This window comes from Eufriesea mexicana, unplaced genomic scaffold (genome assembly GCF_001483705.2).
Source record: "Eufriesea mexicana isolate 0111107269 unplaced genomic scaffold, ASM148370v2 scaffold1357, whole genome shotgun sequence".
Lineage (NCBI taxonomy): Eukaryota > Metazoa > Arthropoda > Insecta > Hymenoptera > Apidae > Eufriesea > Eufriesea mexicana.
In genome coordinates, this window is record NW_016909472.1 from 1,524,544 (window position 1) to 1,549,198 (window position 24,655).

The 24,655-nt window shown below is 42.4% G+C and overlaps 1 protein-coding gene across 1 annotated transcript in view; it reads left to right on the top strand.

Annotated features, from left to right (window-relative positions):
- Positions 1-24,655, top strand: part of Nmdar2 (glutamate ionotropic receptor NMDA type subunit 2) — a 154,887-nt gene that overhangs the window by 99,469 nt on the left and 30,763 nt on the right. Inside the window, exons 7-8 of the mRNA XM_017900755.1 lie at positions 4,065-4,294; positions 22,221-22,368. Coding sequence (XP_017756244.1) covers positions 4,065-4,294; positions 22,221-22,368 — 378 coding nt within the window. The remainder of the gene's footprint in view (positions 1-4,064; positions 4,295-22,220; positions 22,369-24,655) is intronic.

The following is a 24,655-nucleotide window of genomic DNA, read 5'->3' on the forward strand; positions in this document are numbered from 1 at the left end:
CCACCCTTAATGGACCCTGAAAATTGATCGAGGCCATTACTCACGCTCTCGGTGGATCCCACGAGGATCCGCCGCAACTTCTGATAACCGGATGGAGCGGCTCGTATTTACATGCAACACGATTCGTTAACGACGTTTCCGCGGTAATGAGGATCGTGATTAAGCGGTGGATCATTAATTCTTCTTTCATTAGACCTCGTTACGTAAGCGAAACTCGCGGACTGGACTGATGTTTCTGGTGAAAAATCCTAGCAGATTAAGGAGAGAATTCGATAACGGCCTCGTTAACAAATTATACCGATACATCCAATTATAGTACCCATAGGGGGTTAAAGAGCTTCTGCGTTGTACGTTTCATTCGAACCTGTCACTCTCAGGCTTCTGGTACATTTCTTTCAGAGTCGTAGGGTGTTCCAGGAATCCCGATGGCTTGGGAAGGGTTCGCCGTATTTTTACCAGGATAGAAACTTCGCTTCCCCTTGTATCCTAGTGATATTCTTCTTACGATCTCACCAGTTCCCTGTATCGCTGGAATTCTCCTTTCGATGTCTTTGTACCGTTTCATCCTGTCACAGGAACCTCTCATCCTCGTTGATCCTCAGCTATCTCCTCTGCCACCTCGGCTCTCTCTTTTATTTTTATTCCTCGTCGCTGTAAGTTCTTCCTCGCTACTCTTTTCACCCTGGTAGATCTCGCTGCACTAATATTCGACAGGATAACAACGGGAAACCGGAAGTTTCGTTATCATACCCTATGCAACGACTGGAAATCGGTTGACGCAGCTATCTAGACAATCATAAGCGGCAGAAGTCATAACGCGATTATTCCGTGTATTCCTCACGGCAGAAAGCCAAGAAACAACCGGAACTAGTTGTAGCTCCACGTGGAGGGCTGGAATGATACTCGCGAAAGGTAGTATACGTCATTAATCATCGTGCAACGACGCGTATGACTGAGCAAGCGCGACTCGCTATTTCCTCCCTGGCTCAGTAAACTGGCTGACAGTGAACATTACTTGCCGGTATTGCGTACTTCTCCGTAACCCCACTTCTGTACATTATTTCCATTAATCTCGGTGACTGTGAACATGACGCTCCGTAAATCTGGAACGGCATGTAAATCTCAATCCCGACCGGATGTCTTGAGATGACGAGGCTCATTCCAGGTGCGCTTGTTGCGTTCAACGATACAGACACGTTTTATTGGATCTGGATAATAATATTCTACTTCGTCGAGTACGTGATGAAACAAGATAATTTAACATCCCTATATTGTAGGTGTTGCATCAACGAATCGTAATTGTTTAGGAATTTATAACATTTTTCTCGGTATAGTTAAGCATACCATGTGTAATAATTAATCTCCGTTTATTCGCGGCATTTTTCAACATCCGCTTAACCGTCTTCATCGCGCAAACAAACTTGTTATTAATTCCAGTTTTAATTTCCACCCCCAAAGAGGAAATAGTGCCGGTTTCAGCGGCTGGAGAATTAAGTGCGCACCACCTGGGCGTTTACTCGTAAAGAGAACCGTAAAACAACTTCTTAAAAACAGTCTAATAAACTCCGTTCTACCTTACATCTGTCAATAACAGAAAAATATTTTCATCCCTGCACGTAATTATGACTTCGCGAATCTCGGCGTCAGGCGGGCCTAGAAAAGAAAGGGAACTAGGGGGAGAGTACGGAAAAACCAAACGCAAAACCACCCCCGATACGTTCGCACGTTCCTTTCACATGGACGGTATTTTTAATAACGCGGGTCGCACGTGTTCCGGTAGAAGCCGGCCATCGAACTTAATCAAAATGTGACGCGAAAAATTGCCGTCACTCCACGGATCCAGCCACGCCTGGAGAGGGATGAAAAATTGCGATTTGCCTTCGGGTCGACGACGACGCTGCCGGCGGAGGGCGCAGGGGGGTGGCGAATGAATTTTCATCGCGACACGTTCAACCTGTATCTGTATCGGATTCCAATACTCGAATGTCGGCCGATCGTACACAGGAGACGCGCCCTTTCTCGTCCTATTACATATTCGAAACGACGATGAAGTCGCAGACGGCCCTTTTTCGCCCGGTTCGCAATTTCCACTTTCCACTTTGTCCACGCCGAAGCTTCGCTCGAAAATTCGACCGCTCTCTATCCGGTATTGTTCGTCGAAAATTTATGACGCATCCTCGCCGGTTGATCCGTTTAAAGAGGGATTTCCCGGGTCTGGCTGAACGATTTCGATCGAACCCGTCGTTAAATAAATTCCACGGAAATTCGGCTCGACTCGTTGGGGAGAGTCGATAAGTTTATCCGCGTTTAATTCGCATTTGTCGGTTTGCCGTCCTTTTTCGTGGATCGTGGCCAGTTGCGAGGTTGATAGATAAAGATAACGTCACGTGGTTCAGGGTGATTCAATATTTTTGCTTATTTAATTTCGCGTTTATCAGCGATGGCTATTCGCTGGTTTCAGTTTCGATACAGAGTTCAGCGGTGGTGCATTGAATAATTCGATATTTTCGATCATTTATGAAGTCGTCACGGTGAAACGAGTTTATTTTTGACGCAGAAATTAGCAAATCTCGTAACGCTTTACTGCGAGGCCATTTCGTTCGCGAAAAGCGTGCTCACTTTCGCGTTTAGCATATAACCTGTCGGCTAAATGGAAATCGACTTTACGTATAATCGCGATGTTCGCTCTGGCGGTCTCTGAAATAGCACAGAGAAATAAAATGGCATCGGTTTTTCGCAGCCATCGTAAATAAATGTCTCTAAAATTTTCGAAAACGTGTCCCTTATCTTTCTCTCTTTCAACGAACTGATTAAACGCGTGTCAAAAGTTTCAGCGCTTTTTTTCGATATTTTCCGAGAATCCATGCGCGTTAATAAATTACGTATAAAATGGCGCCGCGACGTGACGCAAAGGATAAGATCGATCTCGTTTCGCGGTGAGGATACAAAATGGATGATGGTATGTGGCGGTGAGATACCGAAATGGAACTTGCTAATCAAATCAGGCGAGGAATTCTCGCCCTCGCGAACACAGCTAATCACCCGTTGCCCTTATTTTCATTCCACTTAACGCGATAATGACGAAACGTGTGTACATTAGGGATAACATTCTTCGACGATGTTGCCTCATTTCTGACAATTAGCCTGCCGACGAGATTGCGACTGTTCTCACGAAGCACTTACGTCGAGCAAACGTCGTGAGAATTTCGCACCGAGATCGCGATGTACGAATAATCACCAAAGTGGAATTTAATGACGAATTTAAACGCGAACTGGGGAAAGATGTCGAATGAATTCTGGAAGTATTTCTCGTGACGTATGAACAAAGGCTGACAAAAACACCGTGTGTTTTAACACGCGTGCGTGGGTTCCGCTTTTATATAGTTCCCCGTGTTTCCAATGCCGTGTGAAAAATAGAAAAATTCGTCACCATCTCGGTTGTCCGCGGTTTTCCGAACGAGGCAGCGAATGAAAAGCAATTCACGAACTGACGAGTGGCATCGAATATCATGACGTTCATTGACCGCGTTTCAAATCTGGTTTCCATAACTTTCGTACTCATTTCTTACACGATAAAGTTGCTCCACTAATAGAGGGTAATTTACACTGTACTTTTTCCCCCTTTCTTCGTAATTAACCAGTGCACTGCTAGGTATCTTCGATTCGCGTGAAAACAAATTTCTGAGGGACATCCTGTGTCGTCTGAACGTTAATTACGTTGGCAACGTGAAACAAGATTTTTCCCTAAATTACTCCAACGTTTCCTACTCTACCCTCAAAGAATCAAAGTGTAACTAAGCTCTTTGAAGGTAGACCTAACTTCCATACTATGCCCAGCGCATCACACGCACTAATTAACGTTAAAACCTCCTATACATTGGGATATTTCAAAAATTTCTATACGGCACTAACGAAGTTGTGTCTTTCCGCTTAATACCACATCGTCTCGTGAAAATCAAGTACAAAGAAGAACGACGCGTTAACGTAATAATATTAAGCGAAGGGTATAGCTTACATCAAACCACTCCTAATTTACTGATCTTCCGTTTCACTTGTGCCAACAGATCGGCGTGTGGAAGTCCTGGAAGAAGGAAGGTCTGGACATCAAGGACATCGTTTGGCCAGGAAACTCCCATACGCCACCTCAAGGGGTGCCTGAGAAGTTTTATTTGAGGATCACCTTCTTGGAGGAGCCGCCCTACATCAATCTCGCGCCTCCGGACCCTGTGAGCGGAAAATGTCTGGTGGATCGTGGCGTTCAGTGTCGAGTAGCCAAGGATTCCGACATGGTCGAGTAAGTAGAACAAAATTTACTAGCTTCTTTGTCGCTCGATAGAGCCTGTGTGTTTGCTTGCATGAACGTCAAATATGTAGTTTCGAAAATACCGATATTATCCCCTCTCTATCTATCTATCTTCCTCTCCGTCTCTCGTCGAGAGTCTGGAAGTCTTTATGGGCCGGCAGAATCGAGACGCGTCTAGGTACTTCTTTTACAAGTATAGAGAGCTGCGGGAAGTTTTATTTTCTTGTTGCCCACGAGGACGGATCAAAGGGGGTGTTATGGATAGGAGAAGGGAGGAACATCGGGGTGCATGTTGTTTCCTCGGAAATCTCGCGAATGGAAATTTACGGTCGGCCATGTTCGCTCTTCTCGGTTATTACAAATTAGGGAGAGCTTATTAATTGCAGAGGAAATCTTTTTTTATTTTTTATTAAAATTGGAGAACGGAAATGTTGAAGCGAAGAACCTCGCGTTACTGTCTGATAGATACCGTGGATAATAAATTGTTAATAGATTGCTGTTTAGATATTGCAATTCCAAGAACCTTGGTTCCAGTTTGTCGAATACAGTTTTAAGGTTTAGGTTAAGTCTCAGTCGGTGAAATCCTTCCAGGTTATTCGCGACTCTTGCGTATTACTTCCGACAAACGGAATTCTCGATCTCCAAGTGAAATTATAATCTATAACGGTCCCTTTCAGGGCAATAAACAGTAATACGTCTGCGTTCCCAAAAGGCAAACCTTTCGTTTGGATAATGTTTCCCAGCGGGCTCATTTGCAATGCGTTAACGTCGTTAGTCGCTACACGTGATCTCCATGCTTTTTCGCTTGCACTCGCGCTAGGGACTGCTTTCGCGAAGTTGCACCTTAATCTTGCAAGAAATCTTGTCGGATCCAAATTATGTCCCTGAAGATCTTCGTATACGTCTAACGTGATTAAACGTTTGCCTGAAACACGAGAAACGTGTATCTTTCGCTAAGATCTGCAGGATAGCTTAATTATTTCTTAATCCCGAGTAGCAGTTTTCGTGGGAGCAAAACTTGGAATATCAGGAAATGGTCCAACACGTAAAATACTTTGACGGATATACAAGTTATCAGCAATAAAATAGGAAACATGTAGGTATACGTAAAATTTTCAGAAAAATAGTTTGAATTAGCTTTCTTATAAAATTAGGATTAATATCTCTATCAGTATTCCATAAAATCCCTTACACGGATATCCACCTAATCTATAACGAGAGGTCTTTCATTGACACTCGACCACTGTTACAGTTACCTCGACTATATGATCATCTAACTAGAAAACAGTCCCGAGTTTAGCTCATAAAGTACAACGATGCAACATTCTGCAAATTTCTCTGTACCCATGGTACTCGACAACCTAAACGGGTTCTTTAGTTACCGCCAATCAAAGTTTTCAGCACTGCCATCGCTGAAACAGAGACACGCGAATGGAAACGCGAGACAAAGGTAACGAGTATAATTCGCAACTTTGCAACTCGTGTCGCAAAATTCCACGAAGGAAGCAATTGCTGGCAGCTGTGCAGGCCACTCCGTTGCTCGCTATATTTTTCGCCCTAACCCTTCATCTAGTCAGCGAGGTCTTCTTATCGCGACCGCCATTGTTTCTTCGTGTCGCCGGTGTTCTCACCGTCTAGATTAACGTTCCAAGATTACCGCGATGAAATTCGCATCGTTCCATGTTGTTGCAACACCTATTTAAATAGCTCGAATAACTCGATTAACGTGGAACACGGGAATATAATAAGTTGCATGTTGCCGTTTGTCGCTTTAGGGTGCGTGTAATTACAAATGGGAATTGAAAGGAGTAGATGAATGAAAGTATAAGGAATTGATCGAGGATAGCTTTAAATATATTACGAAAGCTCGAGTACTCTCCAGGGTGTTATTAATTCGCTGATGGCATTAGAAAGTGATGGCACAAATCGATTAACTCCGCTTTTTGAAAAATCTTAAATTTAAATGCCAAAGCACTCGGTATAGTCATAACTACATTATTTCATTGCATTTCTCCACTTTTTGTTTTATGGAGTTAATCAATTTGTGCAGTGAACTGCTCATTTCTCCTCGTATCATCGTACCGAACTTCATGACGGACAGTCAAAAAATTCTCCAAGTTCATATCTGCCAATTATATCGATTCACCTCGAAACTTTCACCCAGCACACTCGATGGTCTGGAAATTACACGAACTCCAGGACATGAGCGAAAAAGCGATCGCCCAAGGCTGGTACAACGCGTTCGACCGATACCTGCGCGAGGATTAAAAGAGACTCAATTGTGAAACGTCATCAGAGCGAATAATGAATCCGCTTCGTCGGTTACATCGCGTGGAAGACCTCGAAAAACGCTCGACCATGAGCAAGAAGGGATTCGAACGCAACGCACGACTAACTCGATGGTAACCAGTTGACAACGAAACGGTTTCAGAAATTGAAATTCCTTTCCCGGAGGAATGCGACCGGCCTGCGTGACACAGAATCGAAACTCACGGCGTGGATTAACGCGAATCAATTTTCCACGTGAATCGGTCGACGTGCGGCTCAACTACAACTGTAGTAGTGTTTCATGTAAGAATACCCCGGGGAACTCCTTATTTACCTCGTTTCTCTTCCCTGGAGAATAGATTAGATTTCTTTCGCGAATGAAGAAGCTTATGGAAATATTCGAACGCTCGTGTCACTACCTTTTAACCAGTCGAATGGATACTTGTCGAACATTTGCATTTTTAACACTCGTGTCTTACCTTTAGCGTGATATTATTTTGAAAGCCCGAGTCCAAGTTGTGAATTTTATTGGTTAAATATTTAAGATCCAGGCGTTGGAGCACTTTCATGAATAGGTGTATCGATATTTAACAATTGAATAGAAAATACTAATATTTGAAAGTCGTAGTGAAATTTCAGTAGTATTCTTATTTCTGTCGGAAAAGAATTTTCTTCGCATTCTACAATATTATTCGAGGATGTCAGGTTCGAATGACGTCAGTTTAGAATCATGAATAATCTCATGCATGGAGAAAATCGTGATGGTGAGACGCACCTCCTCGAAACCGTGAATTCCGACTGGCGCCACCCAAGGGTGGCGCGCGCGCGCACCTCGGCACCCTGAGGTCGTCGAACATTCAAGCACAGGGTGGCGCCCATCAGGTCCTTCGACCTCGTGCTGGCGCCAGATGACTCGATCACGTCATCGAGGAAATGGTTATCTCGATTCCGTAGTCGTACTCAATAATTCGTAACTCGAATTAAATATCTTAATAGTCTCGACGCTTTAATTGCTTCAATTCAAGACGCTCTTGAACCTAATTTCTCCCATTTCATCCATCTACGTCGCTCGTTTCTTCGAAAACCTTTTTCACCTGCGAATGAGAGACACGGTTGACGAAAAGTCAGGGAAATTTCGCGAAATTTCGTTTCCTTTCGACGTAGAGGAATTCCACCCTTGTCATCGAATGGCATCCGTGGAGGATCGCGTTATTTCGCGCGAGCGACGGATAATTAGAAAACGGCGGAGGGGTGGATCCACGATTCGTTGGAAGATTACTTTTCTCTGCACTGGTGTAATTAAAAATTCCAGTTGCTGGGTAAAGTTGTCTCCCGCGAGAAGAAACGTTGTGGACGAGGGTGGTGGAAAAATCGCGAATCCCGGTTTGAATGCTCGTGGCCGGGTTAACGATGGGATCGCTGTAATTGAAATAGCCGCGACAGAAGCGGGACGGGAAGCTTGAAAATTGCCCGAGCTGCGGTTATGATTGGTTCTGTCCGCGTGTATTTACTCGCTGTCGCTCGCGGATATTTAAACGTTTTTCAAATAAAAACATCATCCCCCTGGAACCGACTCAAATCCGCGAATTTATGCCCCAAAATATTTGAGTGCGGTCGGGCAAATTTGCAATCTTCCTCCACTTTTATTCTAACGGTCCGCAATTCCAGCTCGTCTCTTGCTTTCCATTTTTATTTATTTATTCATTTATCTTCCCGTTATTCAAGAGAAAGTTTAGGATCGAGAGACAGTCGAATTTTTAACTTTTCTCTTCGAGTTTATATCGTCCTACATTTTTACATTTACATTCTTACACCACTTTCTACGCGTGTGCGCGAACCGGTGTATTTTAAACATGGAAATTGTACGTGTTGAAGAATATTTTTGAAATTTTTCGAATCCTGGTTCAAAGAATGAATGAAACATGGAGCGGCAATAATATAACAGCAATGAAAGGTTTGTAACGAATGTAACGAAATTTGCATCGTTCTCGAATATCGAACCAAACCTTCCATCCCCTAACACCCACCATTCGTTACAAATTTAATCTCGCTTATCTTTGAACAAAAATATCGTCGATATTTTTTGATATCGCGAGTACAAGAAGTGGAGGCAAAGATTGTTTACTCTTCCAGTCCAATTCCATCCCAAAGAAATTTACTCAGTTCTGGAAGTCGAAGAAGTTGGTAATAGGGGGTGAGTCGCAAAAAGGAAACAATTTTGCGACCCGGATCGCTTCCCAGAAGCGAAGCTTGTACGTAGTTCTTTTTAAGTAATCGCGAAACCTCACCCCCTGTTCTATCATCACACTACGTAACCGTGTTCCTAAAGGGAAAATCGATTCTACTCCTTTAGGTTTCCTTATCCTGTAATGTCTCGACGGTGCCCCCCATTCTCGCCGCGTGTACGAGCGTGTGCGTGGCGAACTGAAAAATAAAGATACCGGGAAACAGATCCGGAAAAGGAGATAAGGTTAATGGGGGAACAGCGAGTCCTGTTAGCTTCCAGCAACCAGGATCGCGTTATTCCGATGCCATTCGTCCTGAAAATGGGCTTCGTACTCGATACCTTGGGAAGTGTTGCGGGAAGAATAAAAAAGGTGGAAAATAGAATTCTCAGTGCAACATTTTTATGCGAACGGAATGGGATAAACACGTTTATAGACTTTCGAAATAGTATTAGAAAGATTTTCTAATTCGATAGCAGAATTTTCGTTCTATGTCGTGTCGTAAATTTTTGTTCTCGTTGTGTACGAAATCGAATCGATTGCTCTGTTCACGTTCAATATTTAGCGAGGGATTAAATACAATTTAATCATCGCGAACGCTGAAGTGTTATCAGAAAAAAATATCGGAAAGCTAGCGTTCGTGATATAAAATATTCGTAAATACTATAAGTCGATTATGCTTGGGAAAATCTGATCGCAGAATCCGCGTTCATTAAATATTTTGTACTTCTCTCGGCGTGAATTGTAAACCCTTATAATCTTCGATCCTTTTTTTTTCTTTTTTTTTAATCACCCGGTATATAATATTTTCAGTATTATTCCGATAACATTTAAAAGTCGGTTTCGCGTCGAGTTGAAGAAATAAATCAGCCATCGCGAGTCGGGTTTAACGCGAGGGTGATTTTTAATTCGCCCAGCGCCACGCCCTTCCTTTTTATTCCGATTGCCTGTAATATAAAAGCGTTCAGCTTCATTTCCAGTCGCATTCTCGACAGATGCGTCAGACGTCACATGCATCATCGCGAAACGAAATTCTGCGGGGAATAATACGCGGGCTCGTGATAGCCTTCGCTAAAAATGGAAAACGAATATGGGGCAAAGGGTGCAGTGAACTTGGTAAAACGATACGGAATTCAACCCGGGACCTTGAATCCCTCTGCTTTTTGCCATTGCGTTTTAATTTCCGTCACTGCGGCTGAAAGCTTCGCTTCGAATGCTGTTGGAATGTAAAGTTTCAAGGAGGAAAGGAAAATTTACTTTTTGATGACCATTTGCGTCCCCATCGCGTAGCTTGCTCGTGGATATATTGCATTCTTTACAGGCTGCAAGTAAAATCCAAACGTAATGCGTTTGCTTAATATCCGCTTCCTCTATCTTGCAGTAAAAGAACAGTTTCCTTTGAAATATCGCTTCTGCTGCTCCTCGTTCGGAAAGATAATATTTCGAGCTACAAAGAGACGTTTTCTCCGATGCGATTTTAATTTCGCCGAAGCTACCGATAGCCACGACGAACTGGACGTGAAAATTCCGCGCCAAATATCGAAGTGTGTCCAGGGAAAAATGGACGAACCTGGTGAATAACGATAACACGATACGGTGGAACTATCTAAATTGACCAAAGCTGGAATACGTAGAGGATATTCATGGATCTCTCGAATATAAGCTCTTCCTTTTAAATCGGATGTTTAAGGTTTTAAGCTAGGAGGGTTCCCTCGTGACTTCCTCGATATTTTCTATAAAATACACACAAAGAGGGCGCCACTTCAAAAGAATCGAGTTACTCGAGCGGCCATTAAATTTTCGACGAGCGTGATCGCTCCAACGCCTCGTTTCATCCTGCCAGATTAATGTCTGGAACCAGTGGATCCTCAGGGACTCGGGATTCCTTCCATATTACATTGACAATGTTTCTGCTCGACCTTACCTCGTACTTTTGAATTAGAGCAGCGAAAATATTTCTAATACCGTGAGCAGATATACGTACGTGGGATACTTGGTAAAGAGATCGACAAAATTAGCGAACCATGTTTGACTAGCGAATTATTAAATAATTATTCCTAATTCGATGCTAACGAAATCAAATATTTATGCAGCGGCTACTACTGATAACGACTTCTCGACAAATAGTCCGTCATTCGAGGCTCTGACACGCGATTTCATACTCTTAATCCACGGCTACTTTGCTCCCTTCTGCTATTACGTTCTTCCAAAAGCTCGGACCAGGAACTCAGCGATATCATCGTTCGGCATTACGTCGATTTCCATAGCGACGAGCGGTCCGCTTTTAATCCTGACCACGGTGTTCTCATCGAGATAATCCGTGAACTCTATTCGCGAAAACGCCGTCGAGAGGATTGCGCGCCGTTTACACGGGACGCCATTCAAATCCGCGGCGTCGTTCGACGGCCCTGCGCGATTTCTAACTCGCATAAATCCCAGCCATGACGAGCGTTGCGAAAACGTGTCGCTGAAATGAATGCCGGGATCTAAGAACCGACACGTAGCGTTGAAATATTTTTTCCCAATTTTCCTTCCCTTCTTTCCTTTTCTCGCTCGGAGATTAATAAGTTCGCGTAATCCTCTTCGGCGATTCCATGCAGAGCTTCATCTTTGTTCCCCGATTCGCTTATTATATCTGGTAATCTCGCGATATTTTCACAGATCAATCTAATGAATTCTTCCTCACGTTTCGTTATATCGATAATGTTATTATCGTTGCAGCGACGCGGTTTACTAAGCGTTATATTTACTTGAATAAATATGTCGCTTCTGATATCCTCCACCTTCAATCTCCATTATTTTATAAATATTCCATCTCTTTTCTCCGAAATACCATCGTCTCGTTAATTCGACGTATCCATGTTCAAAAAGGTATATCCTTGGAAGGTAAATTTAATAGATTTGAATTTAATTCTTCTACTAATCTACCGTGTGGAAGGAATCGTTTTAATAATTCTCTACTAATTAACATAGTTAGCAGAGAATTAATCAGAGCTCAACCTTTAACGTACACCGTATGCAAAGCAGTAAGACTTGCTGCTCGAGAGAGGAGATAAGACACGTCTTCGGGAAAAGCTTCTGCAAGCGGTGCAAGTATCTAATAGAATAAAACACGAAGTAAATTGCAGAGACATTATAGCGGAGCTTCTTGCGACGAGAAGCCAGATGTATATTTGTTAATGAAACTGCGTGTAAACGGGTAGGTACATCGCGAGGTGGATATTGACGGCGTGCTTGATGATGTTCCTTCGCTTCCGACGACTTAGACGCTTAAGATTTATCTCTTGCACGCAAACAAGGTGCTCGCTTGTAATTGAAGTTGCACAGTATTAACTGGGCAACGTTTACGAGAAAGAGCAGCTCCGAGATAGACTCTCGAAAGCGCCAGTTGACGTTAATATCCGTCGATAATGCCGGCAGGAATTTATCTTCGATCAAATTTTCTACGTTCAACTTGGGACCATCTCGTGTCTCAGGGCTAAATGCTCACTCGGTTAAGCGATCCCAAGTATAAAGTACGATACAACCACTTGGGGTGCCTCTGATTATTTTACCACCCCAACGACGAGCATAAGATAACGTCGGAGTAACCGGAAGATACACAGAAACCATAGGATTCTCTACTCCTGCCAAATGTTATTTCTACTCTTGTAATACCTTTATTACGCGAGATATAATATTTATGAAGCAACTTGGTCGTTTAATTATACACGTACCATATTCCGTTCATAATAGCAGAGGCGTCAGATTCCAGAGAGCAGAAGTTACTATTATAATTCAAGAGGTCAAGTGTTCTCGCCAAAATTCCCATACGTTAGTTCGCACATAAATTCCGAAGAACTCTCATTCTCTTCTAAGAATTCGAATTGAAACGAATCGATATCCCCCGTCGAGTGTTCAAATTGAGTGTTCTTGGTCCAAAGAAGAATAGTGGATGCAAAAATCGGAGGATTCGAGGGAAAAATATACGGAATTAATTAAAGTCGTTATAGAGCGGTTAGAAATAAGATGGCTGCCGTAGTGGCAATTAATGGGGATTTTGTTTGGTCCCGTTAAGGGTTACGAGCGAGGCAGCGAGTGACCAAAGTAGTTTACGATGACGGCCATAAGAAGTCCACGATGGCTTTAGGTCCCAGCTGCTGAGGACAAAACAGAGTTTCAGAAGTAAAACTCTCGTCCCGTTTTGACGCTGCTGTCCGATGCAATTTACACCGAGGCGTCCTAGCTTTTCGAGCGAAAAGCGATCGAAAAGTAAAGACGAAACTCCGGGAACACTGAAATTTAGAGGTCAAACGTTCTCTCGTGTCATAGAAGTTCTGCACGTTCGTTAGAGAACACTACTTCATCCCAATTTTCATGCTGCGGGAAATACTTTGGGTTCAAAATAGTGGACGAATTTATTCCCAATTTTGGTATTTTCATAATTCTGTTCAGTGAATTTATCGTTATAAAGGACGAATAACATCGTGAAAGGTTACACAGACAGGGTTCTAATATTCTAGCTTAATTTACACACAATTCAATCGGGTAAAGCACCAGATTAAACAATAATCACCTGCTGCACACGGTCAGCAAACTACGCACACGTGGACTCGTACGCATGCCAAATCGTAATTAGGAGCTTCGAATCAGCATGTGTACTCAGACTAGGTAAACATCATTAAGGGAGAATAATGGAACCTACGGAGGAAAGATGTTTACCCGCTTCTAATTGTTCGGGAAAGAATTCCCTAAAATGGCAGACATGCAATTTGCAATTTGTCAGGACTCATAGTGTACGTCTGCGATCTTCCAGGTTCTAAATTCTAACTTACTTTTTACACCCATTGGTGATCTTAATTGACTTCAAATTGCCAATCTTTAAATCCTAAAATATCTCGTGGTATCTTTATGGTAGACGAATTTTGTGGAATATCATCAAAATTGAACACGTGTCAGCCACCGTGTTTACATAGAATGAAGATTAATAGAGGTTCAAATAAATCGGGCAGATATTTATTGTCTATTAGCAACCTGAGAATTATGCTTCTCTTTACTCGCGAAATATCGAATGGAATCGAGTTTAGTGGCGTAAATTATTCCATATTTGCTGGAATATGTGCACCGAGAAATCATCGTCTGTTATATTACATCCGAATGCAAGGTATGTAGGCTGGATAGTTCATGAATTCTCGAACGTATGCCATGTGTAGATACGTGCTCGTTCGTTTCACGGACAATCAAAATGATATTCCGTGTCATGGCGTACTTTGAAAATTTGCATTGATCGTTGCTGCAATGCAATAATAAACAATAGCGAGTATTTCGTTCCTAGCTTGGCTCCGTTGTATGTGTAACATCGAAGATTATTGCACAGCAGAGGAGTACTTTAATTTCATGTAATACCATAACTACGTACAGTTGGTGTACTTGTCATAACATCGAACCCATCCTACAATAGGTATATCGAAATTGATATAAAATAAATTCCAATTATTTTCGATGTCAAATAATTTATTTCCATTTCTTCGGTTCAACAGCCGTACATTTAACTTTTTAAATAGAGTGAGAACCATCCTGTATACTCCTGTCGAGTATAGCCTGGCATTTCGAACTGTCACACTCTCAACGAAGAAATCTTCCCCTCGATATTCCTTTTCCATTCTGTACGCACAGAGGATCCTTTATGGTTTCCTCGAGGCACTTCCTGCCTCTGCATTCCACGTCGTCGGCCACGAATCAGCTTCGTGGATATACCAGCCGCAGGTCACTTCCTGTTCCGATCTCTGTGCCGTTTTCCGTTCTCCGACACCCCGCTGTCCATTTCGAAACCAGTTCTCGTTCCATACGGAGATACGCGAAACGACGTGGAAACTCCGCCATCTCTTCTATCGATCAGAAAGCCTGCAACGCGACAATAGTCGCGAAATATCAAGATTCTGCCAAAAGTACTCGAGGAAATATTCGAAATTGAAATATAATAAAATTCCGCTCGATTAAAGCGTTCAGATATCCCTGTGTCACAATTCGAGGATAATTACGTACGATAAGGAGTGTTTAGCACGATCTCCACGTTTCGGGCATGAATCCCGGTTCTTTCTCTATTTTTCTTCTACGTGAGATCCACATTAAGCACGCTGAAGAGTGGTTACTCCTGGGGACGCATATGAAATGGAGATCTTCCTGTCTCCTTCGTGTACTTTACCTTTTTATTCTCGCTGAATCCCGGTTTCTTCTTCTCTTTAACTTGACCCGACATCTGCCCCGCGAATGTGTTCGAATCGGTGGTAAAATTTTACGATAACGTTTTACAAAGTACGCGCTGCAGCGAGAGAAATCGTAGATATAAATCGTTTTATAAAATAGATTCTCCGAGAGATAAATTCTCCCGGTGTTTCAGCTTTTATCCAGCTGCCTATTATTTGCCTGTTATTCAAATGGCGCGTAACGGAGATTTAAATTCCTAATGGCGGAATAATGACGATAACGAGCAATGTGGCGTAATTTATTGTGGTGTAAATTTATATATTATTAACATAGGATTACAAGCCGGTATTAATAACGACCACCATATATATTTAGTCCGATACGGGAATATGTAAGAACAAAGTCTGGCAATTCCAGGATTATATTCGTTCTGCGTTATTAATAAATACGGTGTTCGATGTAGGTTAATATCTTGCCCAAGAGTGGTAATTTTCTGTATTAACTTCAGCTAATGGAAACGCGTGGAATAATTTAGGAAATAATCGTGCGAAGAAGACGGAAATATTTTTTCTTTCTATGGTGGACGCCATATTTTGCACGCGTTTCGTAATTGGACAGTGACTTAAGCTCACTTCCGTTCGCAGAATTTCCATCTACTACCAATTTCGCGTACAATTTCGTGGTTTGCTACTGTCCACCGAATTACACGTCCAACGGGTGTGTTACCTTTAACTTCCAATTTCCAAACTTTGACCTACTTTACCTAGGTTTCCGAGCATTCCTCTAATTGGCGAGCCACAGAAATTCGCAGACACTTTCCGCGTGACTCAAATGAGATATTCGTTAAACGCAGGATGCGACGTATCGTTGATCTATAATCAACTTTTCCTAAATACCGAGGTTTATTAGATTCGAGCGAACTCGATCAGTTAAATCCTATTGGACCTCCTTAGATTCTAAGTAAATGTTCTTAGATGCCATTGAACGTTATCCGCTTTCTCGAGATATTAGCGGACTTCTACAAATCCTCTAAATCTACCTAAGTCTTGCTAGATCGCCAAACAGGTCGCACTTTGTGAACTCTACCTTAGTTTCGATTATTATGGATCTGTTGAATTAAATCCCTTACGGCATACTCTCAAATCTCAAAATGCTATAATTTTATATCATCTTTCCAAATTATTATATATCACTATTAAATCTCCATTTCCTAAATTATCTGTAAATTTTATTCCCGCAATTTTTGAACTCTCAAATTAGGATTTTCGAAGGAATTGATTTCGAAGTCGAATTTCTGCGACCTTCGACAAGTCTTTATTTTATGATGAGTTTTCCGAAAAGATTTCTACTGCTTTCAAGTCCAGGTCGAGATGATTACAAGTAGTTAACTATCACTGGACCTCATTTATCCTGTGGCCAATCTTTGTTAGCCGGCTAACTTGTCGCTTCGATCAAGTGTAACGTGGTTTACCGCGGTTTGAATAGTTCCAACGATGGCTGTCAAAGTTTTCCGATTTCTGGTTAGTTCCGAACTTTGTCGATGTCAATCCCGGATGCCAAGCCGCGTTTCGTCCGACTAACCAAATTTTGAATTTCGCCACGTCCATCGCGGATATAATCGCGACAGCGTGACTCGTAAAATACAAAATACAGCGAAACACGATCTACCATCGCGTAAACACGGAAAAACATTTACGTTTCTGTACAGTGGAGAAGTTGCCAGGGGTTCCAATGCAATCGATCTCGTCGGTAACAATAAATGCTACACTGCTCATTGAACCAAGCCCGATAAATTTGTTCGCGAAAGATATGATCAAAGTTGCGATTCTTGAGACCGCCTCTATACTGCGTAACGGAGATATTACTTAAGACAAGCCAAACACGTTCCAAATAAAACTTTTCCTCGCAACTCTTACGCCGGCGGTTTTATGGGCTAGTCTTAAAGAACAATTCGCTGAATTTAGTTGCTCGTAAAACATCGTAGAAGAAGAATTAGAAAGGGCTTAGCAGGTCAGACAGTAGAATGGTGATAGAATCTCTCTGTCCCTGAAGTGGAAACGGCACGGCAAAGTGCCAACAGACTGCCAAGAAAGAGCGAGATAATTGCTCCTGTGCAGCGAGGTTAGGACGAAGGATGTGCCAAAACGCGTAATCGAATACGAAGTTAAAGGAAGGGAAACAGCCCGAAATGCGAGAATTATATTTTTGCCAACCTTTGATCTCGGAGAGAGGAAGCGGGAAAGTTCCCATCCTTCGTTTCAGAATCGCCATTTTGAGTGAAATAAAATTCCTGCCTCGTTGAAGGACGAATTACCTTTGCGATATAAAAAGGTTACGGTGCTGGAAAAAAAGGGGAACGCTTTTTCGAGGCGAGAGTTTTCACGCTTTCCTCTGGGTAATTTATTGCACCTTGCTCTTCCTTTTTCCGCGAGATCTCGAGATCGAAGGACAGAACCCCGAATTCGAGGGTTCATCGAGCATTTTCCGAACTCTTTCCTGTTCTTTCACTGAATAATTCTGTCAGGAGTGCAACGAGCAATTCGGTGAACCTAAATCGCATTTTCGAAATTTTCGATGGATGAAAATATTTGTGGGTTGAAACTGTACGTCTGTTGAAAGCTTTCTAGCTTTCGCAAGAGCGATGGAGAAGTAAACAATCTAACACGCGATGAAATTGTATAATTTTTAGAACGCGCCTTAAAGTTCCATTTGACATGAAATTTCTGGAGCTATAATTGATAGGGTTTTCGAATAATGTTTGACCCTTGCCTAACAAACCTTAGGTATACCTGGTCTAGATTCATCTTTGATATAATTATACTGTGAAGCACATATTGTAGGAATGGGTGTAATAGAAATAGAGCCTTCCTTTTTCTTAATAATATTTATTTTATTAATTGAAATACAGCTCACTACGTGACTCGTCATTCTCACGACTAACTCTGAGTAGCAAGTTTCAGACGTCCCTTCTGACACTCTTGAAGTAATCCCTTGGGATCCCTTCTTATACACGCACCAAACACACGCTATTTCTATACTGCCAAGCATCCAAAAATTCCACGTGCATTCCAGAAACTCATTCATTCTTCTCACTCCATTGATAGTCTAGCCTAAACATCCCCTTAATCCGCTCTATCACACCGTTCCAAACACTCGTCAATCGTATTAACGAGCACTCTGTCCACTCAGCAATATGACAATGTTCAATACAGGCTGAATAAAATTCTTAAATGCATGACTCAGGTCATAATGAATTTGCCATGCGAGAAGGAATATCTGAAATCATCCTTAAAAATTCTTTCTACGAAAATGCAATACAAGATCAATCGTTTACCTGAATTTTTAAGGTAAAAGGAAGAAAATTGCTCGTGGTACGTGTACACTTTTATATATTCACTCGCTGATACGAAAATATCGACTGAACGATACGTGGTCCGCGCGTTTGGCCATGTTCCTGAAAAAATGCCAATTGACAGCGGTCGTTGAGGGTTTAACAACCCCTAGAAACGCCATAAACCTTTACGGCGCGAACCAAACTGCGCGGTCAATACATAAGGGTTTCGATGTGTAGGCCACGCATAAACTATCCTGTATCGACCTTCTCTCGTTTCCTGTCAATGCGCCTAACGTATACGGGACGATACATTTGCTTTACGCAAGACTTTACGAGCAACCGGCCAAGGAAGTCGCGAAATATAGGCGATCGTTCGTGAATATCTTCGAGTTCGGGAGAAATACCTCGCTGGTAGTTTTCACCCTCGGTTACGCGATATATGTGTCGGCTGGTAAAGTAAACCTAACATTATTACAGTCAGAACGACGTTAGAGAGTAGCAGGAATACTTGGTCTGCTGACTCTGCTGTCAAAATTTACCCCAGTTGCGTCTCCATGCAGGAGAATCGTGGTAATTAGGTGAATATCGTCAACACGGGTTGTAATTGATAAGATAAACTCTGTATCCCATGGTTCCCACGTTTCCTCTGCTTGAAATATTCCAACTGCTTTCTACAGCACTGCGAAATTACCCAAAAGGGTTTATTTAATGCTAAGAAGGTACGCAAGAATTTTTCAAATGAGCTTCGCGATATTAAAAGTTTCAAAGACAGGTAGCCTTGCAACCCTCGAATAGCCTCTATAAAAGCTCTTCCTTGCGGATAAAAATTCTGGAAAATCCAAGTCACGCGTTATCCAGAATATTTACTTGTTGCCTTCCCTATTACCACGGAACACGCTCGAGGACTCAACCGCGAACGTCCCAGGGTAGAAGACTGTTGTAAAATTCTTTCCACGGAGGGATGTCACTCTTGTACATTTTCCATAAATTAATAACATCCCGAGTATCGTTATCTCGTAAGATACTCAAAGAAAAATCCCTGCGTAATCCGTTTGCCGAGTATACCTTATGGCACAAAACTGCTCCAGAGAATGTCAAGGCTTGCTCCTGCGTCATGTGTCAAACAACTCTTCCAACCTCGTTTTCGCAAATCGATTATTACGAATTGACAGTGAACGATCAATACGTGTCTCCTCTGCAAAAATGAATCCCAATTTCATCACTCGTCTTCATCCTCGTCAAACTTTCTCCGAGGCGGTTCCTCCTGAGTCATAGCAATCCCGATTGTCTCGCAACCAGCTGTCAATCAAGCCACGTGTCATTGTCCCGCCCGTATCTCGTGCATATGTGTATGCTGTACAGGTATCGCGTGTTTGTGCGTCTCGAAAACACGAGTCATGGGTCCCTTCGTCGGTTGACACAGGAGCAGGCTGCGTCCAGCAGGCCAGTTATTGCAGGCCGCACCCTTGTCACCGGTTAATTTCGACCATAATAGTCCCAGAGACACGGCTCCTTCGTTTCTGCAACGGGTCTATCACCGGATCCCGTTTCCTCGCAAGTTTATTCCACAATTACGCCCGTTATACGGAGTTAATTAAGATACATTGGCGACCAGCGGACGTCTTAGGATTAACGAGCGTGGCTCGGCGATCGATGACGCCTGTCCGACGCGAATTCCTCGCGGCTATGCGGATTTCCACGTCGAACGTTTAAACGACAGTCGTTGATTGGAAATTTTGATTGACGCGATATCGACGCGCTCGTTTTGCGGGGAAGACGTCGAAAAGAGGAGAGGCGATTCATACGTCGACCTGTGTTCCATGGAGTCGCAGCGTTTAACCCCTTGGCTACTGTGAGCGCATATTCGCGCTCAGAAATTTTGCTTTTGTGACACGGAGGGCGCATATAAGCGCTCAACGCAGTTTGCTTTTCTGACACGAAGGGCGCATCTCTACCCAAAATTTTGTCATTCTCGACGGACATTGAAAATGAATTCCTATCCGTGTGGTACGACCGGTGCGTTTTAAAGTCTGCAGTAGTCAAAGGGTTGATCTTCGCGCCATGTCCCGGAGATGGAAACGAGGTTGTTTAAATGGATCCTTTGGTTCCTGGGGATCGAGTGGGGAATTCTTTTTTCCAATTCGACGATGTGAGGACCATGCTATGGGGTTGCACGATGTCTCGTGGTACCTACTGTTGGCAGTTGACAGCCTGTAGGCTGTCTTGCTATGACAGGTAGCAGCAGGTAAAATGGTCGCAATGAAGGGGGATACTTTTCGACCTGACCTGCTAGTGGATTCGTTGGTAAGGCTTTCTAGCAGGCCCTATCTGAGCCCCCTAAGGCCCTTCCTTAGGCGGGGGATATTTAGACAGGATAGGAATTTGTATCCATGGAAGTCGAGGGTTCGCCGAGGATTTGTGAAACCTCGAACCTCCATTTTGTAAGTGGAGGAGGGGAAATGGCTAGGTTAAATAATTCTAATTTTCGATGGCTGACCATACTTTATTTTCCTACAGTATTCTCTCGTCTATTGGCATAAAACTGTCCTCTTCGCTTTTCAGTTCACCCTTTTTAAAGGAGCTTTGTCTATTCGCGGATCGAGACGATCGCCATTACATGCTCCTCACTCGCGCCATCTTGTGGTAACCAGAGCTCGCTTACTCTTACAGTTTTAATCCGCCTAGCAATGAGATTGCGAACATGATTATGGTCGTTGCAACAGCTTTCCCAAAATTTTCCAGCGGAGAAGGAAGTAATCTTTATTTATTTTCTATTTGTGCCAATCGAGGTTGTTCAATTTTCACCGGTCTAATTTGATCCCGTTGACCAAACTTTATTGCCTCGATTTAAATTACTGCGAGTTGCCTCAAAGGTATCGCGCAGAAAATTTGAAAATTGTTCCCCTGTGTTGCCGAAAATATAAAGCCTAGAATCGATTGATTCAACAACGCGTTCCCCGATGCAACACGGAAAACGAGTGTTATTCACCAGCTGGGGAAACAATGCGCGAAGAGCATCGGGTTTGTCACACGCAGATGTGACCAGGGTAAACCATCCGACTCGCATTCAGCCAGATTGCATGACTTGGCTAGAAGTGACGTTAATCCAGTTGTTTCGGCCACGGTGTGGACGGGATCGAGCAATTTCGCGAATATTATGAAATTTCTCTCGGGTCATCTCGTGGCTTGCAAATATTTTTCCTTTTTCCCCGAATCTCCTGTTTATCGGGATGAAAAATATTATATAAATGTATTTTATAAAAAGAAAGACAGGTATGATGTTTAAATATCGAAAGGTCTTATTTTAGAGCAAGGATTCCCTGTTCTAGTACTTTCTATAAATGTAACCAAGTATACGTTACGGGGGTATAAAGGTAGCTGTAACTCGGTGAAAATACCAAACAAAACACGCGCGTAAATCCGCGTTTTATATTATTTTTCCATCCTTCATCTGCCACTGAGATAGGTCCCGCGCGCAACGAAAAATCTCGTATAACCAGAAATTTAATATCACTGTGTCTGGTATTTTATCGCATAGGAAACTCCATAAAAAGGCTCTCGAAGCTGCGACAAAATCCGCTAACCAATGCTTTCGCTTCGAATAAAAATCTCTCTTTTTGACACCGGTTGTCATCACGATCCTCCATGGTCTTGATAAAAAGCTTGCCAAATTTGTGGAAGGGTAATCAAAACGCGTGTCGTTCTTTCCATTAATCGTGACAAATAATACGACAAATTCGAAATATTTGACACCCGTTTTGTCGTCCATAATGGAGAACCTGGACGAATAGTTCACTGCTGCCATGATCGAGGAACGATCGTTGCGGCTGGTGTGAAAAGGGAGCAATAAAACGTGGCACAGAGCAAGTGGACCATGATGTTACCGGTGTCTGTCGTTTTTCAGGATGGACATGCAATCGGCGCAGAAGAATGAGAGCGTTTATCAGTGCTGCAGCGGGTTCTGCATCGACCTGCTTCAGAAGTTCTCCGAAGAGATCGGCTTCACCTATGAGCTCGTCAGGGTGGAAGATGGCAAGTGGGGCACGCTGGAGGTGAGCTAAAACGAATTCTATACGTGGAATGACAATTGCTTGACATGTCTCGATGAAGAACGTCACCCGAACGCGAATACTCGAGTGAGTATATATTTTTCTGTAGAAAATTAATAACCAATTGGGACTTGGAAAGATGTACAATGTACTCTGTGTATTTTACAAAGTTTGTATGAATTTTTTATTTTTTGAACAAATTAGGTAAAGTGCATTCATTTTGAGTCAAATTGTCAATGTTGCGTTTCGTGGAAAATATTCGCGATGGCTATCTGACCGATTACATAGTTCAATTCGAATTTTAAATTGTAATATCCATTGGATAATTATTTGAATTAAATTATATGGAAAAATTACTCGTCATCTATCTAGGTGTCATCTATACGCGATTTTGCCGCCATTACAGACATTGCTCGCGGATCTTTTAATATAAAATTGTCAAAGAATAAACTCCCACCTAAATTTGAAGATAAGAATGAATCTTTATCTTTACTTATTTTCGAAATTTTCGATGGATGAAAATATTTGTGGGTTGAAACTGTACGTCTGTTGAAAGCTTTCTAGCTTTCGCAAGAGCGATGGAGAAGTAAACAATCTAACACGCGATGAAATTGTATAATTTTTAGAACGCGCCTTAAAGTTCCATTTGACATGAAATTTCTGGAGCTATAATTGATAGGGTTTTCGAATAATGTTTGACCCTTGCCTAACAAACCTTAGGTATACCTGGTCTAGATTCATCTTTGATATAATTATACTGTGAAGCACATATTGTAGGAATGGGTGTAATAGAAATAGAGCCTTCCTTTTTCTTAATAATATTTATTTTATTAATTGAAATACAGCTCACTACGTGACTCGTCATTCTCACGACTAACTCTGAGTAGCAAGTTTCAGACGTCCCTTCTGACACTCTTGAAGTAATCCCTTGGGATCCCTTCTTATACACGCACCAAACACACGCTATTTCTATACTGCCAAGCATCCAAAAATTCCACGTGCATTCCAGAAACTCATTCATTCTTCTCACTCCATTGATAGTCTAGCCTAAACATCCCCTTAATCCGCTCTATCACACCGTTCCAAACACTCGTCAATCGTATTAACGAGCACTCTGTCCACTCAGCAATATGACAATGTTCAATACAGGCTGAATAAAATTCTTAAATGCATGACTCAGGTCATAATGAATTTGCCATGCGAGAAGGAATATCTGAAATCATCCTTAAAAATTCTTTCTACGAAAATGCAATACAAGATCAATCGTTTACCTGAATTTTTAAGGTAAAAGGAAGAAAATTGCTCGTGGTACGTGTACACTTTTATATATTCACTCGCTGATACGAAAATATCGACTGAACGATACGTGGTCCGCGCGTTTGGCCATGTTCCTGAAAAAATGCCAATTGACAGCGGTCGTTGAGGGTTTAACAACCCCTAGAAACGCCATAAACCTTTACGGCGCGAACCAAACTGCGCGGTCAATACATAAGGGTTTCGATGTGTAGGCCACGCATAAACTATCCTGTATCGACCTTCTCTCGTTTCCTGTCAATGCGCCTAACGTATACGGGACGATACATTTGCTTTACGCAAGACTTTACGAGCAACCGGCCAAGGAAGTCGCGAAATATAGGCGATCGTTCGTGAATATCTTCGAGTTCGGGAGAAATACCTCGCTGGTAGTTTTCACCCTCGGTTACGCGATATATGTGTCGGCTGGTAAAGTAAACCTAACATTATTACAGTCAGAACGACGTTAGAGAGTAGCAGGAATACTTGGTCTGCTGACTCTGCTGTCAAAATTTACCCCAGTTGCGTCTCCATGCAGGAGAATCGTGGTAATTAGGTGAATATCGTCAACACGGGTTGTAATTGATAAGATAAACTCTGTATCCCATGGTTCCCACGTTTCCTCTGCTTGAAATATTCCAACTGCTTTCTACAGCACTGCGAAATTACCCAAAAGGGTTTATTTAATGCTAAGAAGGTACGCAAGAATTTTTCAAATGAGCTTCGCGATATTAAAAGTTTCAAAGACAGGTAGCCTTGCAACCCTCGAATAGCCTCTATAAAAGCTCTTCCTTGCGGATAAAAATTCTGGAAAATCCAAGTCACGCGTTATCCAGAATATTTACTTGTTGCCTTCCCTATTACCACGGAACACGCTCGAGGACTCAACCGCGAACGTCCCAGGGTAGAAGACTGTTGTAAAATTCTTTCCACGGAGGGATGTCACTCTTGTACATTTTCCATAAATTAATAACATCCCGAGTATCGTTATCTCGTA